The 25,054-nt window shown below is 40.2% G+C and overlaps 1 protein-coding gene across 3 annotated transcripts in view; it reads left to right on the plus strand.

Moving 5' to 3' along the window:
* Positions 1-23,038, plus strand: part of LOC113261057 (cytochrome b5 reductase 4) — an 82,169-nt gene extending 59,131 nt beyond the window's left edge. The window contains exons 11-16 of one of the 3 annotated variants that reach the window (XM_026506985.4): positions 3,222-3,362; positions 4,828-4,980; positions 7,731-7,881; positions 8,188-8,274; positions 17,691-17,855; positions 22,514-23,038. In XM_026506985.4, the coding sequence (XP_026362770.3) occupies positions 3,222-3,362; positions 4,828-4,980; positions 7,731-7,881; positions 8,188-8,274; positions 17,691-17,855; positions 22,514-22,568 (752 nt within the window). In that variant the 3' untranslated portion in view covers positions 22,569-23,038. Of the gene's footprint in view, positions 1-3,221; positions 3,363-4,827; positions 4,981-7,730; positions 7,882-8,187; positions 8,275-16,634; positions 16,689-17,690; positions 17,856-22,513 lie in introns of those variants that run through there. The other 2 variants (XM_026506988.4, XM_026506987.4) reach the window with 2 other exon arrangements.
* Positions 23,039-25,054: the final 2,016 nt, after the last annotated feature.

The following is a 25,054-nucleotide window of genomic DNA, read 5'->3' on the forward strand; positions in this document are numbered from 1 at the left end:
GAGAAAAAGTGTGGTTGATGAGAATAGTAGAGAATGGGAATATTCAACAAGAGATATACCTGAGAAGAATCTTGACTTGCTGAACTGATTCCTTAATTTGTACATTAAATAGTTATTTAGGAAGTTGTAAAGGGTGGAGGGATAATCTATAAATATTTGTGCTTGAAATGACATGGTCAGAAGAGGGAGGAAGACACCAAACCAGAAGCTAGTCTAGAACAGTAGCTTCTCGTACTTTTTGAACAAAGCCTCTGAACTGGGGCAGGAAACTCTAATCACATCTTGCCTCTTCCCACATCTTCTCCGGCTGCTCTGTGACCTTGCGCAAGCTATATAACTTCTCTAAGTCTCTGTTTCTAGTAGGGAAAGTAGGAGTGGATGGGTGCTTTAAAAGTGTGCTGAGGTCAAGTAGGAGTTAAAGACCAGATGGAGGGCAGTGTGGACTCGTAACCAGGGTTCTCTTTGTGTTCTCTCTCCCACTGAAGACTTTGTCTAGATTTGAGCCTTGTGAAATTCTATCCTTTAGAAAAAAAAATGCAGTGTCTTTTCAACCAAAAGAAAAGAGTATGCCCGGATTAATCATATTATCCTTAGTATTTTAGTATTACCCTGAGTAATATCATTTGTATGTTATTAAGAGAAGTCAGGTGTTTGGGACAGAAATTTTTCTGTCTTATGCTTATGTTTCACCATCTTATATTATTTCAGTTTTTCATTTTCTTGTGTAATTATTTATGCTCACAAAGCCCAAAACCTGACACTTAAATAATGGCGCCGTGCAGCCCAAAGTAGTCGGCGCGTCTGCTTCCTGTCTTTTCTCCTCCTGTGTTTCCGGGCCGTGTGTCTGTGCCGTCTCTCTCAGTGTAATTAAAAGATGAAAACTTCCTTCAGTGTTTCCTGGACTTTTAGAATCTGGGTGTTCTTTGAAATTAGGGCAGACTTCTAGGCAAGATGCTGAAATTATCTCTTGGGTGTTAAATAGCAAGAATACTCGATGAACTTAACAAGAAGTGTCAGTAAATTACTGTAACCTGGGCTTTCATTGTGTTTGAAATATAATTGAGGAGATGCATAGCTCCTGTAGCAGATCCTTTCTGGCAAATGCTAGAGTTGAAATTGTCAAGGCAGAACATGAACCTTTTCAGCCAGCAGTAACGTTTTCAGAAGGGCATGCATTCAATTTTATTGTAAGAAAGCACTAAGGCCCTCAGACCTGGGCCAGACAGGCATCTGCCCTGGACTCCAGACTTAGAGAACTCCCCAGTGTCTCTCTTCCGGTCATATCCCTCCCACAGGATGAGAAGTGTGCAAGGCCAAGAAATATCCACCTCAAGAAACGTCCACCCTCTTTCCTTCAACAGCTGCATGCTAGGTATCTGGCACCCAGAATTTCTGCTCAAATAGTCCCAGATCCACTTGCATTCAAAGAGTGGCCAGGGCCGTTTATGAGGAAAGCAAGAGGATGAGCTTAAACATGGGCTGGTTTGTCCATACCTGCATAAGGCTCCACTCAGTATCAGGCAGAGCCTGAGGTGAGAAAAGAAGTGGGGGCCGGGCCGTAGCCAGTCGGTGGGGGGTGCAGCTCTCATCCTTCTGCCATCTTCCTGCAAAGAACTCTGAGGAGTTCAAGAATCCTGATTTTGAACCTAACCTTCTAGGACATCATGAAGGTTTATTTAATGGTACAGCATAGAACATATTTTATTTAATAGTTATGCATCTGATTTATAACTTTTAAATGTTTACGTGTATAGTATGTGGGTCTCTGATTGTATTCTCACTCTGGGTCCCAGAAAGGAAGGGACAGATCATTTGAACCTTCGTTTCTCCTTTTAGGTGAGCCTATGTCCATTGATCCTTTGTCAGTCTAACACTGGGTTAGGTGTTCTAGGATAACTTTACAGTGATTCCTTTAGCTGTAATCTGGTCTGAGCTCTGCCCGGGCACTAGAATGAGGTGAGTTCAGTGATGCCCCTTGGTTTTGGTGTGCAATGCTGCACTTTAAATTTATGAGCCACCAGGGGAGCAGGGGGAAGATTCAGTGACCAGGGTCTTTAGGGCCTGAAGGGACAAGGGAAGAAGAGAAATTGGATAAAACCATGGCCAAAATGATTTCTTAGGATTATAAGTGAATTTCAGTTTTCCACGAACCATTGATTATTAGGTGTTGGGCCTTCACTTCCTAAGATCTGGAATAAATCTGTCCCTACTTAAATATTTTTAGGTTAAAAAAGAAGGAATCAGAGTTGATTCCTTTCCATATCTGTAAATGCTGTTTTATAAGCAAGGAAAAAACAAAACAAACCAATATCATCAGTCTAGTCTGGCATGCTATTTGTGTCCACAGGAGTTCTGTAAGTGAAAATATTGCTTTCAGAATTTCTATAACAAGTTCTTCTAACCTAAATGGTATTATTTTGCTCTGTATACAAATGATAAATATTTCCTGAGCTTGGGATATTAATTTTAAATATTTTCAGTATTTATAGAAACACTTTGTTCTTTTTTGTTTATTTGTATATTAGTAGTACAAACTGGGAATTTTCATTTTTCACTTAAATTAATTTTCCAGGTAGTGAAAACTTACACACTTAAACATAAAAGTTAATTTTTCTGTTTTAATCATTTCTTGATAGTTAAAATGTTCTATAATTCATACACAAACATAGAGAAACAGAATGTGTATTTTTCCTGTGTTTATCAAAGAAGTATTTCTAGAATTATTTAATAGTACAAGTATTGTTAAACCTTAAATACTTGAATTTCAAGACCACTCTGTAAGAAAAGACTTTAGAATGTAGATTTGTTGATTATCAAATATTTTCCACGTCTGTAATGTAGTTATATAGCTGTGAATAAGGTTTAAAAGATGAAATTATTTAAAAAGTGAATTTATGAAGAAATAGGTTTTAATTTCTTAGAATGTAATGCTTTTAATATGCTATAATTAGACATGAGGAAATAAAACTCACTTAATAGAGTTTGTTTTTCAACCTACAGAAGTATTGGCCGGTTTTAGAAAATAGATATCTCGGGAAATAAAGTGAAATTCCAACTGTAAGATTTTCAGACTACTGATGAATTTTTAAAGTGCATAGGCATTTTAGTGAAATTCAAGCTTGCGAAAGCAGAAAAGCTCAATCTGTGCTTTCACTTAGTGGGTCTGGTGTTACTTCTTATTTAATGTATTCATCAATAAGAGAAAATGAATCGCTTTCTAGGTTTGCACTACAGAAAGTGCCAGTTAATTTCCAAGGAAGGTGTTACTCATGATACGAAGCTTTTCTGCTTGATGCTACCACCAAGCACTCATCTTCAGGTGCCAATTGGGCAACATGTTTACCTCAAGCTAACTATTACAGGTAAGGTAAATAGAGGCTTTGGGGAAACATTTTCTTTATTTATAAGCACTTCCAAATCAGTACTCATCTTTTAGGACGTAACTATTTAGGTTATTAATCCATGTTTCTGGCAGCTGACTGAGTGATGGCCCAATTCTAGGTTTGTAGATGCAACGTTCCTGTGTGTTGGAGCCGTAGCCACACCATACGCTGTGGGGAGCAGAGACACTGCCACTAGTTGGGCAGAGAGAGTTCCACCAGCACTGGAATGTATTACTCCCAGAACCCTAAGGGAAGAGGTGAGGGGAGTGCCCAGGTGGTCCTGTGGGGGAAACTATTAGAAACACATGCCGGTGTCTCTTGGTAACCACACCTGCTTGTGTCATTTATGGAACTGAATTTATAGAATTCAAAGTGAGTGAGTGACTGTAAATGATGTCCTTACATGTGTGCCACCAGGATAAGAAGCTCTATAGAGATACTCCTTACTGTGAGTTTCTCCCCTCGTTTTCATCCTGAAGTTACCTTATGTACTTGTTTTAAATGCCCTTCTTAACCACATCTAGCATTTTCTTGGCCTTTCGAAGCCTCAGAAGGTCACATTCTCACGTCAGTCGCGGTGTTTCCCACAGCCAGTGTAGCCGACGTGGTCGGGACGGCATATTACCACGGTGCTGGGAGGTTCCTCCCTTCATCAGCGCCAGCGCCAGCTTGTCGTTCAGTAGCTGGTCCCCTCTGCAGCGCAGTTTCTGTCGATGTATCAGAATTCACAAGGAGATGAATTCTGTGTATGTCGAGGAGCCACGTAGAAAATGTGGGTCTCTTCAATGTGTGGTGACTCCTCTTTCTATGGGGTTTGGCTAGCTAAGATATAACATGAATTCTTACTAAATTTATCCCGGGTTTTTTTTTAAATATCTTAGAGGTAGTTGGATGCATATTTTTTCCTTCAGTTGCCAAAGTAATATATCATATATTAAAACATTAAAGCAATTCAAAGTATATAGAGTAAAAAAGTGAAATTCTTCCCTTTCTCAACCCAAATGATCCCCATGGCCATCAGTAACCATTGTTAAAAAATTGGTGCATGATTAAGGTTATTATGTGAGTACTTTCTTACATCCGCGTAAAATTTTGATGCCTTTTTATTCGTAGCCCATTACAAAGTTTATATCCTCCTGATAGAACAGATGGTTGTCTAAGTTTATTACCATAAATCCCTATCATCTTATGCCCCACTTAATAAATACACATTGTTTATATGATGGTTAAAGTATTGATTTGTGTAAATTATTCCAGCATGCATAGGCTTGTGTATACGCACACACATACACACATAGAGAGAGAGAGAGTCAGAATTATGTACACATTAGATGTGTACAGTTTTAAATATGTACTGATGGCATCGTAAAATTAGTATGTTTCATCTTTATTCAGAGCTTTTGAGATTTTTAGAATTAAATTTCTTTGTCATAACTTTTTCTAGGTACTGAAATTGTGAAGCCATATACACCTGTATCTGATTTCTTACTCTCAGAGGTCAAGGAACCAGTTCTTGTCAACAATAAATACATCTACTTTTTGATCAAAATCTATCCTGCTGGACTCTTCACACCAGAGCTTGATCATCTTCACATTGGTTAGTATCTTTTTTAAACCTCATTTGTGTTCTAGATTGGATCACGTGTTCCACTGTCCTCTAGTTATCTCCATGGGGGAGTCCGTGAAATAAGGAAACTCAACATGTCTACGACCAGCGTCTATTTCTTTGGCCCACCCAACCTATCCTTACTCCCACATTCCTCATCTTTGTTGTTTGCAGCCTCACGGTTCATCCTCGACCCAGTCTGCAGGCTTGAGTCATCCTTGACTCCATTTTCTCCCTGCCAGTCCAGGCCACTACTAAGTTCTGGGGAGTCTACCTCCCAGTGACTTTTTACTCTTTCTTTTCTATCCCTTCTGCCACCCTCTCAGATTAAGCCTTCATCATTTCTCTCGTGACCTCTAACTGCTCTCTCTCAGTTGCCTCTAACAGTGTCTTTCTCTTTCTGTTTATCTGCATTTCCAAACTGCCCTCAGGATAGATTTAATCAGGTCGCTCTGCAGCTTTGAAACTTCTGATGAGTGTCCATTCCTTAGCTGATTAAGTCCTCTGCACGTCCTGGTCTCTGAGCACAGACTCCCGTGATCTCTCCAGCTTGGTCTCTCGCGGTAACTGCTTGTGTGAGCGCTCCGCAGAGTTCCACGCGTTCGTCACCTCATTCATAGGTACATGCAGGAGCCTCGCGTAGGGTGCCCATCACCCCTTGCTCTGCCTGTCAGGTAGCTTTTGTTTTTAAAGACCCAAACAAAATATCACATCCTTTATGAAGCCTCCTTTCTCCTGAACCCCTCAGTAACTAATACTTTGTTCATAGCTCTAGGATCAGAATAAATAACATTCCTTCTTTACAGAACTTTGAGTTTTGAGGGTAACGATTGTCTTATCTTTGTAGTTCCCATAACTAGCATGGCAATTGGCACATAATAGGCTCTCAGTAAATGTACTTTGAAAGAATTAGTAAAAAGACTATAATGAAATCTATTAAGATTTCAAGACCCCTGTTCCTGTTCCTATTCCTCTTTCTGCATCTGCAACTCTTCACTGCCTTTTGTCTGACAGTAGAAGTGCTCTTCCCATCTGGAACACAGCATTAGCAGTAACCTCACGGTATCAGTGAAGCAGATGGCTACAACTTGGAAAGAAAACGTGTTGTGTTGTGAAAGTTAAGCCAGTCTTTACATAGTGGGTGCGGTTAGTCCTCTTTGATTACATAGATCAAAATACTGAATATAACTGTGAACCTAAAGAATCTCGGAATGCCTGAAAATCTAGCAGAGGTGGCACTATTATCTTGTGGTAGACCGATGCGTGATTGTAATACAGCATGTGGAAACTGAACCCCTGTTCTTGTAACCTGCTTATAGAGATTGTGTGAACAGAGCAGGGTGGAGAAGTCGCCTAGAGCGTGGAAAAGGAAAGCCCAAAGAACAAGACCCATGTTTTTTCAGCTTCATCCAGGGGAGCTAGACATAGCACAAGTACTTGTATCGCTTAGAGGTTAGTGATAACTCACGAAGCCCCCTCACAGCCTGCATGAGCTCCCGTCTGAGATTACCCACTTCTTTGTTTCAATTCCATGTTCACCAAGCAACTCTTTTATGATTATTTTGGCCTTCCAAATGTTCTGATCCTGGGGATGAGATGCCCTGGGTGGGTGTGTAAGACTCAGGTCGCTAGGTGCACACGCCTTCTGTGAATCGGTTCATTGCTGTTCTGGCAGGCCTACTTTACTATCCTGTGAACTGGATTAAAATCCGGTCCCTTGCCTGAGTCTACTCAGTTTTCTGACCTTGGAAGGACTAGAGTGCTGACAAAAGTTACCAAGTTAGCATCATTCTTTGAGGCATCTTTAGTAAACAACCAGCTGACTTTTTCCTGAAGATATTGTGATCTTATGGTCCTTTTGAACTAGGACAGGAAGCTTCTGTTCCTTTCTAATACTTAATTCATCAATTACTGCAAGATTCCTACTATCCTGCTATGGACAAGAAGGAAAATTTATGAGCATTGAAAAAAAATAAAGCAAATATTTGAAATTGTTTTTAAAATGTTTAACTTCACTTTTTTATTTTTAAAATTACATTGGAAATTTCCGAAATGTCCTAAAGGCAGTTCTCTGGGTAGTACCGAGTGATTATATCAAATGCACTGCAAATATTTTTTCTCAAATATTCTTATTCTAGATTAAGAAGTAGCATGCTCTAAGTATAGTTTCTGGTCTTTGTTTTTATAGGCATTAAATTCAGAAGAGCTGTTGTTTATAGGTCTTTTGAAAGATTTGATGGAGGTGACATTAGCACATTTACTGACATATGACTGTAGAAGACATTTCTGTTTGAATTTTCTCTCCTGGTTTTATTGTTCTGGCTAAGAATCAATACGAAAGTAGTGAGTATATATTCTCAACCTTGTACTGTGCAAGGCAGGTATACATGAACTTTGCTTTCGAGGTGCTTATAATTTAGTTTAGCGATCAGTTCTTTACTGACAATTTATACTTGAGTACTTGTCAGTTTGTAAATTAGAGACTCCAAATGATTTGGGAAAATAATGATGGGAAATGAGTTTAGTAAAATCTCATTATTGATTTGGTTAGAATGATAGAATCCAAATATATTTGGGGGCTTAATGAGTATTTCCAAAACTCCTTATACATTTTAAAGGCTAAGACGTAGTCTGAACGTTATGCATTCACCCTGTTACTCATCAGTGTTCTAAATTCGACTAGCTAAACCTCAGTTTCCCTGATTTTTTTTTTCTGATTTAGTTTATATTTCATTGTTTAGGAGATTTTGTTTCCGTAAGCAATCCTGAGGGCAATTTTAAAATATCCCAGTTCCAAGAATTAGAAGACCTCTTTTTATTGGCAGCTGGAACAGGCTTCACACCAATGGTTAAAATACTGAATTATGCTTTGACTAACATACCCAGTCTCAGGTATGTAATTTTATCTTTAATTACTGTCCTTTGTGAGGCTATTAGGTTAGTATAAGGTATTCTAAATTAATTACTCAGTGGGCCTTGATAGACATATTCTCATTCCCTCATTTATCATTTCTTACCCTACGTCCTCCAGTCCTAGCTGTTTTACTAACTTGATTCTTTTATTTTTGATACTTTGGGTTACCTAATTGGCACTAAAAAAAATTTCATGCCACTCGACGTTTAGACTTTTCCATTCATGCGTATTTTAAATGTAATCGAAATAGTTCTTTTTGAGTTGTTGTTGTTTTTTCTTTTAAGGAAAGTGAAGCTGATGTTCTTCAATAAAACAGAGGATGATATAATTTGGAGAAGCCAGTTGGAGAAATTAGCATTTAAAGATAAAAGGTATTAAACTGGTGTTAGCTCTTCATTTCAATATTCAAAAATGTGTAGTCAATCTAGGCCTTACCTCCTTTGATTGGAGTTTTAAATTAGCCAGGAAGTTTCTTCAAAGACAAAATAAGCTAATCAATAATTCTCTCAATGTAAGTCATGTTTATGTCCTTCCCCCAAAGTAATACTGTTCAGTAAGATTAATATGATTTCATATATGTATCAGTAAAATATATCTTGGACTTTACGTGTGTGTGACTTATACTGAGTTGGGTTTCATTGAAAATGACGTAGGGTAGCCAGTTTGCTAATTCAAGATTTTCTTGTTATAGTGGGTACAAATCAAATAAATGTGATGAGATGGACTTAGCAAAAATAAGTATTTTTCTTTAGTACAGAATTTTTTAGAACCTTTATTTATTTATTAATTTTTTTAAAGATTTTATTTATTTATTCGACAGAGATAGAGACAGCCAGCGAGAGAGGGAACACAAGCAGGGGGAGCGGGAGAGGAAGAAGCAGGCTCATAGCGGAGGAACCTGATGTGGGGCTCGATCCCGTAACGCCGCGATCACGCCCTGAGCCGAAGGCAGACGCTTAACCGCTGTGCCACCCAGGCGCCCCTTTTAGAACCTTTAATATGCTAATGTCCATTGTGACTTTTCAAGATGGGGTCTTCCTTATACGTCGTTAAGATTTTCTTCATTTTTGTCTATTTACATTAACATTTATTAATGGCTGTGGTCCTCAGTACGCACCTTACGAAATGCAGGCGTAGGCAATAGAGAAAAGTTTGAATCAGGCCAAACTGTGGTAAAACGAGAGAGCATGGACATCTGTTTCACTGAAAAAAAAGCCCTAACAGTCTGCTGAAAGAAGATAATCGAAATGGGCACATGCCCCGTGTCCCCTAAACAGATTTAAAAGTCGTAGGAAATTTTAAAGGAATTTTTTCAGAGAATGAATTGGACTAGCTGTCATACTTTCTAAAGCATTTCTAAAACTATTTTTATGAAATTCAGGACTTTATAAGGACTTCACACAAAATATCTGAAGTAAATATGTTGAGGATCATACAGTACAGATAAAAGTCTAGGCCTTTGGAAAGTTAGAGTTAAAGACATCAGAAACTCAGCTGCGCTGGGCTCCGTTTCTTGTGATTACGTTCTGAGTGTCCTAGCTAAGGGAGTGCTTGGCCGGCTCTGGCTTTCTTCCCTCCCGTCCTCCATCCTCCTCCTCCTCTCTTCATAAATAACGCTCACAAATTAAGGACGACCTGAACTTACTTATCCTTGAAGTATTTTGTCTTCCTACATACTTAAGGAACATAAACCTAAGAATATTTACTATTATGTAGGTAGCTATAAGGCAGTTTGGAGCATGGTTTAAAGAAATACAAATTCCTGGGGTTTCCAAGTGTCTTTTTCACTATTTTCAAAGTGGAAAATTAGAAGCAGCATGTATCAAAAAGCCTAAAGCCCTAATTTCAAGCTTTCATTCTACCCTTCACTAGCTTGGAACTTATTCAAAAATTACTTAGCTCTTTGGGCCTGTCTCTTTATCTTCAAAAATAAAATAATGACATTTTCCTACTTACTTCATAAGGCTCTAATGTGAGGATTAGAGAAGACTGTATAACTGCCTTGAAAACTGGGAAGCCCTACCTCAGATATTTGAATTGTGGTTTAGAAGAACTCTACCTTCTTGTGTTTCATTTCTGTATTAACTGTTTGAGCTCCTGTTTTCCTAACCACATATTTAGAATAATTTAAACAGCATAGCTAGGCCTTTTTACTGTAGGTTTTTTTTTAAAAAAAGTATTTCTGGCAGTGTTTTGACAAAGTTATTTTTTCAAGATAGTTCCCTTGTACAAGAAGATCCATTTACCATCATTTGAATAAACAGACATTGTCCATTTAGTCTTTCAGTGGGAGTTAAACTTGATTTAAGAAGTATTTGGTATCAAGAAATGCGTTGACAGCCTCTAAATATATAGTGTATTTTCTTTCATTTTGTTTTGTTTTGGTCTACATAATCGTAATTTCTGTTGGTGGATTGCATAGGCTGGAGTGTTGAGGATGAGAAAAGCCCCCCCCCCCCCTCAGTCTGGTTGACTGGTCTAACAGCACTCCCCAGGTGAGTGCTGCTTCCACCTTGCAGAGAGAAGTGCTGGTGTTCTGACTTCTGGCCTGCCTTCATCCTTCCTGTTCTGCTCCTTCTCCTCTTCCTGCTCTCCCCTCTCACTTCTGTGCTCTCTCTCTCTCTGCTCGCTACCTCCTCCTTCCTCTTCCTAGAGACGTAGCTGTCCTTGCTTGAGGCACTCTGTTGGCACTGACCTTTAGTGTTGTATAATTTACGCTCCCTGGAGACTCCTGTCGGCCTGCACTGGCAAACAAAGAGGCTGTGCTTGTATAGATGGCTTTGGCCTGTTGATGAGCAACATTACCATATGCTGAGGCCTCATGAGAAAGTGAGCCTTAAAAGCTTATTGATGGGTCTTGTAGCGCGCTTGACTGTTGAGTCCCATATAAGAAAGGAAAGTAAAAGTTCAGATTTTTTTTTTTAAAGATTTTATTTATTTATTCGACAGAGAGAGAGACAGCCAGCGAGAGAGGGAACACAAGCAGGGGAAGTGGGAGAGGAAGAAGCAGGCTCATAGCGGAGGAGCCTGATGAGGGGCTCGATCCCATAACGCTGAGATCACGCCCTGAGCCAAAGGCAGACGCTTAACCACTGTGCCACCCAGGCGCCCCTAAAAGTTCAGATTTAATATAAGGTTATTTCAGTTAGTCACATCTGTATTTCAGTTAGCATTTATGGCTTCAGTTTTTCCATTTGTAGACTAGGGATATCAGTACCTACATCGTAATATTGTTTGGGTACGGGGGTCAGTGAGATAGTGTATATGTAAGTGCCTCGCCCAGAATTAGCATATTTGTAATGAATGTAATTCATTCATTCATTAAATACATGGGAGCTTCTACCATGCGCCTATATACAGGGGTATGGCAGTGAACAAGATACTGTGTTGGCTTATTTTCTCATGCAATCCAAGGAATGTATCTCTTCATTTACCCACATCGCTAAACTTAATAGAATTGCGCAAAACACAGGTATATCAAAAGTACTTTTTTTGGATATTTCTATTTCAATCAAGTTTCCACTAAGTATAAAATCTGAACAGAAAACAGCTTACTTGAATTTTATCCAGATGTTATTATACTTGACTCTTAACTCCAGTAGTGAAGACTCCGTTCACAACATTTCAGATCTAGCAGAATCTCATCCATTTATTTTTCTTAAGAAAATTGAGAGAAAACAGAAGGCAAATATATATGGTAGTAGATGTAGCTGATTACTATGTGAACTGGAAAGCAAATTAAATTTCACTTATCTTTCTCTTGACTACTGAACAGTGTTGTGCGTGAGGTCCCATCCCAGCAGAATGCCCTAGCTTGTGAGTTCTCAGCTTTGGCAGAACGATTTTTGAGGGGCGGGACAGCTTGACAATGAGACTGACTTCTGGGCAACATTTTGTAATATATAAGCATAACAAGTGTTTTCCTTCGTTTTCAAAGCAATCATTTTGGGAGAAAAATAACCTTTTAGTAAAGCTATCTCTGTCTCTCTCCGACACACAAACACATGCGCACGTATACACACTCATCTTTTTGTTTTGCATTTTTTAAACAATGTGGTCATACTAACTATACGTTTTATAACTATATTTTCTCTTAGTGTATTATGCCTATTCTGTGTATAGAATATTTTAAACCAGTGGTTCTCCATCTGGAGTAATTTTTGTCTGCCACCTCAACTCTCCCCGCCCCCACCCCCTGCCATCACTTCGGGGGACATTTACGTCTGAGAACATTTTTTATCATCACCACTGAGGGCATCTAGTTGGTAGAGGCCAGGAAGGCTGCTAACTTCCTACAGCACACAGGACAGCCTCTCGCTACAAAGAAATATTCATCCCCAAATGCCTGTAGTGCCAGTTGGGAAAACCTGCACTGTACCATGATTTTTCATAGCTGCATTATATTCAGTCATGTAAGCATACCACGATTTATGTAACCGATGCCCTGCTGTCTGGCATAGTGATTAGAAGTTGTTCTGTACCTCTCCGTGCAGGATAAAAATTCATCGGAAGAATCATCAGGTCAGAATACCAAGCCTATTGATCTATTTTGACACATAGCCTCTAGAAAGGTGAAGTACCCAGCACAGAATATTGTATCCCGCACACAATATGTTAGTGTCATTGTTTTTCCTTTAGAAAGGATGAGGCTAATGTTTAGGGCAGAAGGGAAAGAGAAAGGGCCAGGGATTCCAAGCAGCAGAGGAGGGGGGCACAGAGGACGGGGCATTGTGTGCCTGTTACAGGCACCAGGGGATCACAGGCATCCCTTCAGATGTCTGTGTGCTGTTTGCAAAATGTGCTTAGTGTTGGGAAAGATCCAGAGTGCACCAGAATACCCTAGTGGTGGTGAAGGTCTGAAGTCAGCAGTAACGGTAAAGTCTGTACCTTGAGAGGAACAAATCCTATGTTACAGAGGTCTAGGAAGAGGAAAGCGTGGTGAAGGAAGGGGCTTTTGAGCTGAGCTTTGGGAAGCAATTAGCATTTCTGTGAACAGGAGAAGAAATTTGGGTGATAGGATTTCAGGAGCAAAAAACTTTGAGGGCCAGTATGTTGAGTGATTTAGCATTTAGCAAAAGAGCACAGTCCAGTTTCATTGAACTATATACAGTGCATAATGAACTATGTGAAATAACTTCGCAAAAATAGAACCGTTAATTAGATCTATTTAGAAAGATCACTTCGAATCCTCTTGCTTTACAGCCAGAGAAACAGGGTAGGTTAAAATCAGGGAATGGAAGACCCTAAGTGTAGTTCATATATTAAGTGTGTACGTAGTGGGCCGGGAAGCTCTGGCCTCAGGGAAGGAAGCTCGTCTCCCTTTATTACCAGCAGGCTCTGTGGACAATGCTTAGCTCTGTTTCTGTACTCTGGTGTCCGCATTAGGACCAGCAATGTTTCAGTCCAATTGAGAGAGCAAAAGCTGATGATTTCAGAGGCATAAGCAAATTGAAAATGTGCTCGAACCCCTTTCTTTTTTTCCAGCTTGTGATGCGCTCAGCTATGTGGGCCCCTAATCTGGACCCTTAAGCACTCTGTTCTTCCCAGATGTTCTTCAAATGGTGTATTTCTTGGAATGTGTTTCTTGAAATGTTCATGTGTTCCCCTCTAAAGGGCTCTGTGAATAAATAAGTTTGAGGAAGAATGTGCACCATATTACCTTCTTGAAGGTTTGCTGTGAAATTAGCGTATTTGAGGGTTTGAGGAATTTTGAAGAAGTCTGTAAAAATAAACTTTTCTTAACCCATTAGTCCCAAACTCGTTTGATAGGTTAGCCTTTTCTCATGGATTACCATGAACATCAGGAAGTATTTCATCAGATTTATTTTGAGAAGTGTTTGCATAATATATATATTTTATCAAATTTTAATCCCTAGCTGTTTATTTTGTGAGTTATTTTCCTGTGAGCAAATAGCAAGTCTTCTTGCTGTTTCTAGTATTTTTTATTAAGTTTTTAATTTTGATTCCAGTGTAGTTAACATGTTCTGTTAGTTTCAGGTGTAGAGTATGGTGATTCAACAATTCTGTACATTACTCGGTGCTCATGATGATACGTGCACTCTTTACTCCCCATCACCTATTTCACCCATCCCCACCCACCTCCGCTCTGGTAACCACCTGTTTGTTCTCTGTAGTTAAGTGTCGGCTTCTTGGTTCGTCTCCCTCTTTTTTTCTCCTTTGCTCATTTGTTTTATTTCTTAAATTACATGTATTAGTGAAATCATATGGTATTATTCAGCCACAGAAAAGAATGAAATCTTGCCATTTGCAAAAACATGGATGGAGCTAGAGAGTATAATGGTAAGTGAAATAGGTAAATAGTTAGAGAAAGAAAAATACCATACGATCTAGTATTTTTCTTTTTCTAGAGAAATCTAGGCCCTGAATACCCTGAAATACTATTCTCTGGACAGTTACCAATCACAGAAGCTTCAAGAGCACTAAGTTTTGAGATGGGATCTGGGTTTTTAGGAGAACTAATACAGCAATGATGTGTCAGATAGGTTGGAACTCAGGGTATCAGGGCAGTATTTTAGACAAGAGATCGAAGGGCTGGATGTGGAGTTGTGGCCGTAAACATGGAAAGCTAGGGATTGTGTGTAAGAAATGTGAAGGAGGTAGGTTTCAGAAGCTGTCGGCTGGCGAAGGAGGGACTGGGTTGTTGGACGACTGCGGGCTCTGCCTAGGATTCAGACTGAATGAATACATTAGTATGTCAGGATTTTTCATCCCGGATCGTTATCAGTCCACTCTAGAAGAACGCTTTTCAGAAGCTTATTTACTCCCGTTGGCGTTTAGAGCACATAGGCATTCACCGGAAGCAGGTCTATTTTCTCTCTCTCTCTCTCTCTCTCTTTCTGTTGCTTTGCACTTTATGGATTACCTAAATTTGTTGTCAGGTAACATTTTCAAGAATTCTAGTCCTTTCCTGCATTTTGAAATCATAGGGCGGGAAGGAATTTCAGAACATTTACCCTTATGCCTCAAGGCTGTAATTGTTTCAGATGATAAATTGACCTTTCAGAATAATCCAAAAGAGAGGATTCCATAGTAACCATCTGTGTCTTGATAGGGTAAAAAGGAATCTCTCTTTTAAGTGTTCTTGAGTCTTAGCTTGGTACGGTTCCTACTCCAGTTTAAGCTCTTCTAGTCCTTTAAAGCGGATAAGCAGGGTGGCAGCCTCTTTTACAGTATCCCTAAAAATTGCATCCATGTGGCTGTTGGCTTTTTCCTTTGAGGGCCCAAGAGTTATGGCCAAGGGACCATTGTGTGAGTAAATACAAAATGCACGAGAAGTTTACACCATTTATATAAGGGTCTCAGCTACTTACCACCTTAGATGCCTGCAGAAAGTATGCCAATGGTTAGGCTTTTTTTTTCTTTTAAACATCTGAGTAAAGGAAAATTACGAATTTTTTCAGATGAGAGGGACACCACTATTGATTTATGTATCTTAGCAGTTTTATTCCAGTGACAGACTTGTTGGAAATAGAGCCAGAGGAGACACTTCTTTATTTTTAATTCAGCGAGGCAGTTGCTATCTTTTATCAAAACAGTTGTCTATGTGTGACTAGAAATGTCTTCAGATAGTGGTTCTGCAGCTGCTTTGGGGTCTCCGTTGATGATCTGATGAAAGGTTGTGGATCTTCCTAGAAAAGTGCACTTACAAATTCACATACATTTTTTTTAAAAGATTTTATTTATTTACTGGTCAGAGAAAGAGAGTGCGTGCACACACAAGCAGGGGGAGTGGCAGGCAGAAGGAGAAGCAGACTCGTTGCTGAGCAAGGAGCCCAGTGTGGGACCTGATCCCAGAATCCTGGGATCACAACTTGAGCTGAAAGCAGACACTTAACTGACTGAGACACCCAGGTGCCCCTCACATACATTTTTAAATGTGATTTCATAGATGCCAGCATATGACTTTTGTTCTAAGTACAGTTTTTATTTTTGACCAATATAGCTTCTTTGTAAATACATTTCTGTACTCATTCATCAGGTATTTTTGCACACTTAAGTCAAGCCTAGATCCGGTATTAAATAAGGTAGGCACGGATCCTGCCTCATGGAGCAGTAAACAAAGACGACATTCTAGAATTATCTAAAATGATCTTAATTTTACAGCTAGCAAGGAAAAATCAGTTAGTGAAAGACGTTTTTGGGGAAGCTCTTTTATACAGGGTAGGTTAGAGTGCTGCTAAAACTGCATGGGAGCCTCAGAGGTAAGAACTAGAACATAGTTCTGTAGGGTTCTTAAATATAAAATCTGAATATTAGAATAGGCATCATCGAGTTCTCCCACCTTGTACTACAGCTGGACAAATGAGACCTAGAGGCTGGGGTCTGGGTGAGAGCGAGGACTGGTTCTCTCACCCCTGGCAGGCTCTCAGAGTTGGTCCTTTGTGCTTCGTGCCATCAGGTTTTGGGAACTGTAACTCGGCTGCAGCACAGCGAGGGGAGGGCAGCAGCACCCATGCCATCTTGTTTCCATTCTGATACTTGGCTCCCCAAGCCCCCTCACAAGGGAAACTTCACTTCGGCTTCTTCTTAAGATTGACATTAATGGATGATTGGTTTCTGCTAGTCTTGAGGAAATATTTCAGTTATTCACTGGTAATGGTAGAAAATCATTTGATCTGATGCTACTAAAAATGGTAACAGTTAATTGTGTTTGCTACGTCAGAGAGCAGGGACAACATAAAACGTTTAATTTACTGTGATTCTTTACCAGCAGTTCACTCGGCAGATTACAGAACTGTGGGAAAAAGTGGTCTGTAGTCACATGGTGAGACTTGGTTTTGATGTTCTTCTTTCTCACTTTAATTCTGCACCTTTCCTTTTTCTTTTGTATGTGTCGTTTCTTAGTATTTGAGTGCTTCCTGGGTGTTGGCTGCTAGGGATGCAGGGGCAGCCAAAGCAAACGTGGTCCTTGCTCTCGGGGCGCTCATGATCTGACGGGGAAGGTAGACATTCGTAGAATAGTCGTCTTGAAGACCACAAAAGGGAAAGGAAGACGTTTCTCCAATACATATAACAAAGGGCTAATGGGCTGCAATGCTTCCGCCTGTGGAAATGATGCTTGCTCTAGGAACTGAGGAGTAGGGCGTGGTAGAAGCATTATAGAAAGAAAGAGAATGGGCAGCATGTGAAGACTGAAACACGTAGACACACAGTTAGGAGCTAGGACTTGGCGAGGCTGTGCCTACGGGTGGTGAGGCTGGGAAAGGTCCCCAGGATAAATCCCAGGCTCCAGGCTTTGGCAACCAAGTTCCAAGGCACCATTCCCAAGGATAACATCAGGTGTGGGGTAGGAAGCTTGTAAGTTGAGGTTGAAGCGGTGGAGACAGCGATAGTGAGAAGTCAAATAGGCTCTTGGGTCTGGAACTCATTGGAGAGGTTCGGGTCGGAGATTGAAATGTACGTGTCATTGGTAAATGCTCTGTAGTGTGATTTATGCAAGCAGATTATTAATGGAAATGTGGAGTTCTTTGAGATCCCTTGGAACTCTCTAGTGAATTTAGTAAACAATGTCAGATTACTCTTCTTATCCGTAGCAAAAGCTAATCCTTAGTAAATATGGACTTACCTGTATGTTTTTGTTAAATCTTTGCTTCTAATCTGTTCTAGTGCTTTTCTAGCAAGTATATCCAGTGTATCAATCTTTATGTATTAAATTGTTCTCAAGGGGGAGGAAAGAAAACATTTTCATGAACTTGAAACATGCTAATAATACGTTTGAAATAATAGACTTTTTAAAATGTTTTTAAAAAATGTTTCTTTTCTCTAGATTTGACGTTGAATATGTTCTCTCAGCACCGACTTCTGAATGGAATGGCAAACGGGGACACATTTCACCAGCTCTTCTTTCTGAATTTTTGAAAAGAAGTTTAGACAAATCCAAAGTCCTCATCTGCATTTGTGGACCAACACCATTCACAGAACAAGGAATAAGGTGAGTAGTAATGTGGTAGGGAGAAGAATACCCAACACTCTGAAATGCAAATCTTCCATAAAAGCAATTGACTTAGCTCTCTGTTCTTCCCATTCATGCAAACCGGCACTGCAATTTTCGGTTACAGCCTAAGAAAATAGTAAAGTTTTTAAGCTTCATGCAGGTGGGAGGTTGGAGGCCAGGTTTATGCATGGAGTTAGACGTGAATGATGGATGATCTCTGCTAATGACCGGCAGTATGGATACATATTCATGAGTTTGGTGCCACAATCTTAGGTGGGACATTGGATTCAACCTGTTCTTCCACCAAAGCTTTATAACATATAGTAATTAATAAGCATTGTTCATCTCATTGTAGCTTTTGACTTTTCTTCATTCTCTGCAATTAGAAAAAAGCTAGTAAATTACTGGGGGGCCTGGGTGGTTCAGTCGTTAAGCGTCTGCCTTCGGCTCAGGGCGTGATCCCGGCGTTCTGGGATCGAGCCCCGCATCGGGCTCCTCCGCTGGGAGCCTGCTTCTTCCTCTCCCACTCCCCCTGCTGTGTTCCCTTTCTCGCTGGCTGTCTCTCTCTTTCTGTCAAATAAATAAAACCTTAAAAAAAAAAAAAAACTAGTAAATTATAGTGATTGAAAGCCAGACAGCAAGACAGAAGGAGAGACTGGCACATAAATAAGTGGAGACTAAGAGTTGATTCTGGGCAATGAAACATCAGTGCTGGTGTTCCTCTTATTTGAAATTCACCTTGCTCGGATTTAGATCTAAAATGACACTTTAAAATATTTTGGTAACTGTAACCACTATTGGGTGTATAGGTGATTTTAAAATAAGACTGCCTTAAATGCCCTGTTTTTTATTGTTTTCGATATACGACTAAACCTACCATTTTCTGGATAGTTTTCTCTCTTGCTATTTTATTTTTAATTTTAATTAGGAAAAAGATTGACCTCAATAAATAAAAACATTGAGAAATGTTTCTTTCCATGTTGCATTTTAAAAGTATTTTAATTAAATTTAAGTGTATTTTTGGATTTTAATACCTTCAGAAAAATATTCTTTTGTTTAAGCACTCGAAACTTGAATTTTTTTTTAAATATTACAACTTCTTTAATCTTTCAAAGGTAAAACAAAACTATTAAAATTATAGTGAAGACTAACAATATGGTTTGAAGTAAAATAATTTTTCAGAAAGAACAAGGCTAAGAGCTACATTCTTCAACTTTATTGACAAGTGATTTTGGATGTATCTTAATGCTTACTTTATAGATGGCAGCATAATAATCCTTTTAAATGATGAGAATCATACTCTTCAGCATTGAAAGAGACTGTCTTTAAGGCCACTTAGAGCAGTTAACTGACTGAGGAAGAATCCCTTGTCCAGCCTCCTAAAGAAGTGGGTTGTTTTCTCCCATGAACGATGGGCTGTTTGCGGGGTCTTCATCCTCATTCTCGTTCCGCGCAAGGCTTAGCCCGCTTCCTTGCACACCGGAGGCTCGGTGCGTGTGGAATTGAATAGAAGGAAACCAAGATCCTAGTATGTCTGAACTTTTAAAACTGACTGTAATTCAACAGCTTCAGTTTGTCAGCTTGACTCGGAGCTGATCTTCCCGTGCTGCGCTGGCCGGCTTGCCTAGGACTGCTCAGGAGTATTGGCGGTCATCATCTGTGCATCCCCGCCTTTGCTCGCCGTCCAGCATGCTGCCGGCGCGCCTGGGGAGGTGTAGCCCGATTTCCATCAGTACGGGCACCCCTCGTCCATTACTGCTCTTCACATGATTGTGCTTCGCAGACATTGCCTTTTTTTTTTAACATATTGAAGGTTGGTGGCCACCCTGCATCGAGCAAGTCCATCGGTGCTACCTTCCCAGCAGCGTTTGCTCACTTTGTGTCTCACAATATTTCACGCTTCTTCATTATTATTATATTTGTTACTGGTGATCTGTGATCAGTGATTACAACTTGCCCAGAGCTCAGATGATGGTTAGCATTTTTTAGCAGTAAAGTATTTTTTAATTGAAGTATGTACATTGTTCTTTTAGCTATAATGCTGTTGCACACTCACTGGACTGTAGTGTAAAGATAACTTTGATATGCACCGGAAAACAAAAAAATTCATTTGACTTGTCCTGTTGCAGTATTTGCTTTATTGCGGTGGTCTGGAACCGAATCCACAGTATCTCTAAAGAGTGCGTGTACTTGCGATTCATAGCATCTGCCCCTGTGCCATTTAGGACTCTTGTTTCTTTGATTTCCTTGCCTTGACCATCTTAATGGATGTAGTGTATCTCTTACTTGGCAGTTACATGGATCTCTTATTATATCATAGTTTTCGCTATCCTGAAAACTGACTCTGTGATGCCCAGTCCTTAAGGCCCTCCAAAGTTAATCTCATGTTAATCTCATGTCTGCTATATATGCATAACCATTTCAAACATACTCTCCATATTTGGTGAAAACCTGTTAAATTTGTATGATATGGTAACAGAGACTCAGAAACGGATTTTAATATAGATAAAGAGCAAGATAATTACTTGCTCAGTGAAGATGCTTTCATCTACTAAATACCCACCTGTTTATTATGTAGATAAATAAAACAGTGTCTGCTTTCGAGGCCCACACTGCCTAGTGGAAACAGCTGCACACACTGATAACTAAAATATGACTCAGAATATCATAAATACTCTTACGAGAGGTGAAAACAAAGTGTTAGGAAAATTCAGGAAGAGGCAATTTACTTTTACTTACGGGTGTGTTTTGGAGAGAGGGGAGCTACCTGCTCTTTGAGTGATGGCCCCGATGTTGCCCGTCAGAGAGGTAGAGAGGGTGGGAGTAGGCAGAGGAACGAGCAGACACATGGGGGATGCGGGTATTCAGACGTGTGAAGCCACTAGCCCGTGAGGGACAGCGAGTGTGGCTGGAAAGGCAGGAGGAGTTCATCCAGCGAGGAGAGGCTTGACTATTGGCACCAGGTTGGCCCTCTGGCCATATTGTTGCTTTGTCTGAATATGTGTGTCTGTCTGGAAGCTGCTACTTTGAGTTTGAATCCCAGCTCTACCACGTACAGTCATCTTGCAATCAGATATCCTAGAGCCAACTACTTAACCTTTCCAAACTTTAGTGCACTCGTCTGTACAAGGGATACATAATAATACTGAGGCATGTGACTACATATACTAAGTACTAAATAAATGTTGGCATTTTCAGGAACATTTTTTTCTTTTTTATAACATACAGTGTTATGTTAGTCTCATGCATACAGTGTAATGATTCAGCATTTCTGTACGTGACTCAGTGCTCATCACAGTAACTGTACTCTTCCTCCCTTTATGTATGTCCTCCAGCCCCCCCGACCACCACCAGTTTGTTCTCTGTATTCAAGAGTATTTTTTTGTCTTTTTTTTTGTTGTTTGTTCATTTTTTTTTTTTTTAAGATTTTATTTATTTATTTGACAGGATAGAGACAGCCAGCGAGAGAGGGAACACAAGCAGGGGGAGTGGGAGAGGAAGAAGCAGGCTCACAGCGGAGGAGCCTGATGTGGGGCTCGATCCCATAACGCCGGGATCACGCCCTGGGCCGAAGGCAGACGCTTAACGACTGCGCTACCCAGGCGCCCCCATTTTGTTTTTTAAACTCCACATGAGTGAAATCATATGGTATTTGTCTTTCTCTGTTTTCAGCAGCATTTTTTTAAATAATTTTTATTATGTTATTTTAGTCAGCAGCATTTTAAACAGAGCTACTTCTAAGCTTTCAGTCTCTATTTATAATGTTTTCCAAGTTGAATTATACGTGAGCAGTACTTCTGCTTGCCTTGTTCAGTTTGGGAGAATGAAGATAGAATGCTGGGGTGTTTACGCCTTACTTTGAAACCTGGTGGATAAAGGGGGGGAAAGACCATGCATTTATTCTGCCTTTTCTGTATGAGCTATACTACTGGGTAACTACATAAGAAATGAGCAGAAGTTTGTTTTTCTCTGTAGAATTCCTTAGCTGATAAATGAATTATGGTAGGTGTCACCAGCTATGTGTACACAGTCACCAGTGGTTGTTAGCATCCCCAAAGAGGGACAATCAGGTATTACGTGCCTCCTGATGGAAGAACACCACCTATGATGTAGTCTTGTTAAAAAAGAATGGAACCTGTACTCGATCAAGCCTCTGGATCCAGTTATTAAATTGTGGGAAATAATAGGACGTAGGAGCATATTTTAAAAAAGAAGGCATAGGAACATATTATTAAAGTACACCACAGAGACGCAGCAAAATGAAGACTCTGGGAGGCTCAACACATGAAAATCTGGCTTTGTCAACAAAGAAATTGCAGGACAGAGAGAGAGAGAGAGAAGGGATGTTGTAGATCAAAAGGTACCTAAAAGACATCAATCACAATGAATAGACTTTAAATTGTCATTAAACAAACTTAAAAATTATGGCACTTCTTAGACAATTGAAAATTTGAACACTGACTAGATATTTGATATCAAGATATGATTGTTAATTTTTTAGAAGTAATATTTGTGGGGTTTTTTTTTTTTAGAAAGTACGTACTAAGCAGGGGGAAAATGAAAAAATACTATGGTTACAGTGATAAACTTTGATCTTACTTCTTTATTTTTAAACATTTTCCCAAAGAAACATGTACTTTGTATTTGTTTTTCAGGTTGCTGCATGATCTGAATTTTTCCAAAGATGAGATCCATAGTTTTACAGCATAATGAAGAGCTGTCATTGTCCTTTATTCAACTGTTTTGTCTGAATTTGTGATTACTTAGGATTTTTTAAGAGCACATTTTTGTACATACTGACTAAAAGGTCAACTAGAATCCAGGTTTCAGTTTCTTCAATGAAATCAGCTGTTCCTTCAGTATCGATGACTTGTTGACTTTATTTTGTACCATAACTTATTTTACTACTGATCTTTGACCTGGAATCAATCATGGCAACAAGTCCCTACAGGAGTCTTTTGTGATGAGTCACGAAGTTCCGTACCATTTAAAGTGTATCACTGTTCTACGGTAAGCTCTTATGTTTTATGACATGGTAAAGTAAATGATCATCTTGATCATGTTTCTATGCTGTAAAATGTCTTATTAGCAATACTGATTAAATTTTACATTGCACTTTAACTCAGGAATGATTGTTTATGTCCTTGTATTCCTATTAAAACATGGAATGTTATAACTTATTAAGTGATCCAAACATTTTGTGTGTGTATGTGGCATTGATACAGAGTAGAATAAAAGTACTTAAGTACTTTTTAATTCTTGTGGTAGAAATGTGTTTGAATGCAGCAATATCCTGTGTCTAAGGGGAATTTAAAAGGCAACAATAGAAGATTCTAGTGACACTTCACAAATGCAGTTTTGGATTAGATGTGTCAGAGAACTGAAGAGAATCTTAACTGTTTTGATTCTTAGCCAAAATTACAGGTGTCAGGAAGGATCATGAAAGTGTAGACCCAAGATAATCATTTGGGTCTTTGGAATGGGTTAAATTGTCATTCTTTTTGAGCCCATCTAGAGGCCCAGTGTGTCCTAAATGCTACCTTCCCTGGCTGGCTGCTTCCCGCCCAGCTGGCAGTTCAGCAGGGAGCCCTCCCGCGCTCTGGTGTGTGGGCAATTTATTCTCTCCCCCTGCTGCTGCGTGCAGCCTTCAAGTACCTTCACAGATGGGGATTTAGCAAAGGACATCCAGAAAAGTCACTGTGAGCTTTTCACGAGGAAACTGTTGAATGCATAGGTGGCTACTGCAGGAGCTGAGATTTTTCAGTCTTACTCAGTACAGCAGCCCTGTTTTCACAGAAATGGGGGGTGGGAGGAGTCTCCAATTTCCCTAAAAATGATGTTATAAACAGCTACATCTTCACTGAATGAGGTACTCAAGAAGAACACAACATCAGCGTTCCTGATGACAAACCCCCGGCTGCTGAGGCCGCACGTGTGCAGGTGGCTGGGGACCCCGCCTCCTGCACCTCCCGCTTCCGCAAGCCCCTTCCACCCACCTCACCATTCCCGGGGCCGGCAGGACCCGGCTGTCCTGGCTGCCAGTGCTCCCTGGGGGCTAACGGGAACATTCTCTAGCTTCTGCCTCCCTGCCTCCTCCCGTGTCTCCTCAAAGAGAGATCGTGAACTCTGGGCACACCTTTTTTTGTAGTTTATTAGTAAATAATCAATTCCACCTCAGCCAACAGTTTTCTCATCTTTTCTAACCTTTTTTCTCCCATCCTTTTCTAATCACCTCCAGCACACAAAATTCTCTATTACTCTATCTGTATCTCTTCCTCATTCCTCTTCTTATTGTATTTTAAAGCAAAAGGAAATCCATAAGCATCTTCTGGACCCAGATGTTAATTATTCCCAAATTAGAGTCTCTAATCGAGAATCACTGAGCTTCACTTTTCAGTGTCCAGGCACCGCCTGGATGCCTCGTGGATGTTCCACAAGCTCCCCCGTACTCAACTCCCACCGTGGGCATCTCGCCCCAAGTCCCCTTCTGTTACATTCTTAGATTCCCCCGGACTACCTTCCAGACCATTCAGTCCAGGTATCTCCCTCTCCAACCTGACTTCACACCAGCCAGCCCTGCCCTATCATCCCTCAACTGGATTAGGACAGTATCCTGGTTACAGTCTTAATCTCACTGAAATCCGTTCTCCTTTCCAGGGTCTTCTAGAAGGTCCTGGAGAGAAAATCCCCTACATAGAATTTCAAGCTCCCATTGTATACAGCCATATACTGAGGGGCATAGGTGGGAGTATAGATTGTAACTTTTTTTTTTTAAAGATCATTTCTTTGACAGAGACAGCCAGCGAAAGAGGGAACACAAGCATGGGGAGTGGGAGAGGAAGAAGCAGGCTGCCAGTGGAGCAGGGAGCTGGGATCACACCCTGGGCCGAAGGCAGACGTGGCTTAATGACTGAGCCACGCAGGCGCCCCACTTTTTTTTTTTTTGTCCAAAGGACTCCAAGACTCCTACATTACATGTTTGCAATGAGGAAAAGGAATTGCATTCAAAGTCCTTTTGCTTAAGAATTCTGTTTGCTTGCTTGTTTAAAAAAAAAAAATTGTGTTTATTAGTTTTCTATTGCTGCCAGAACAGTTTCGTGGCTGAGAAGCCCAAGCATAAGGGGCCTCAGCGGGGTCCTCTGCTGAAGGCCTCACGTGGCTGAAATCAGTTTGCCCGCTGGGCTGCACTCTTCCCC

This window comes from Ursus arctos, unplaced genomic scaffold (assembly GCF_023065955.2).
Source record: "Ursus arctos isolate Adak ecotype North America unplaced genomic scaffold, UrsArc2.0 scaffold_29, whole genome shotgun sequence".
In the NCBI taxonomy this organism is placed as follows: Eukaryota; Metazoa; Chordata; class Mammalia; order Carnivora; family Ursidae; genus Ursus; species Ursus arctos.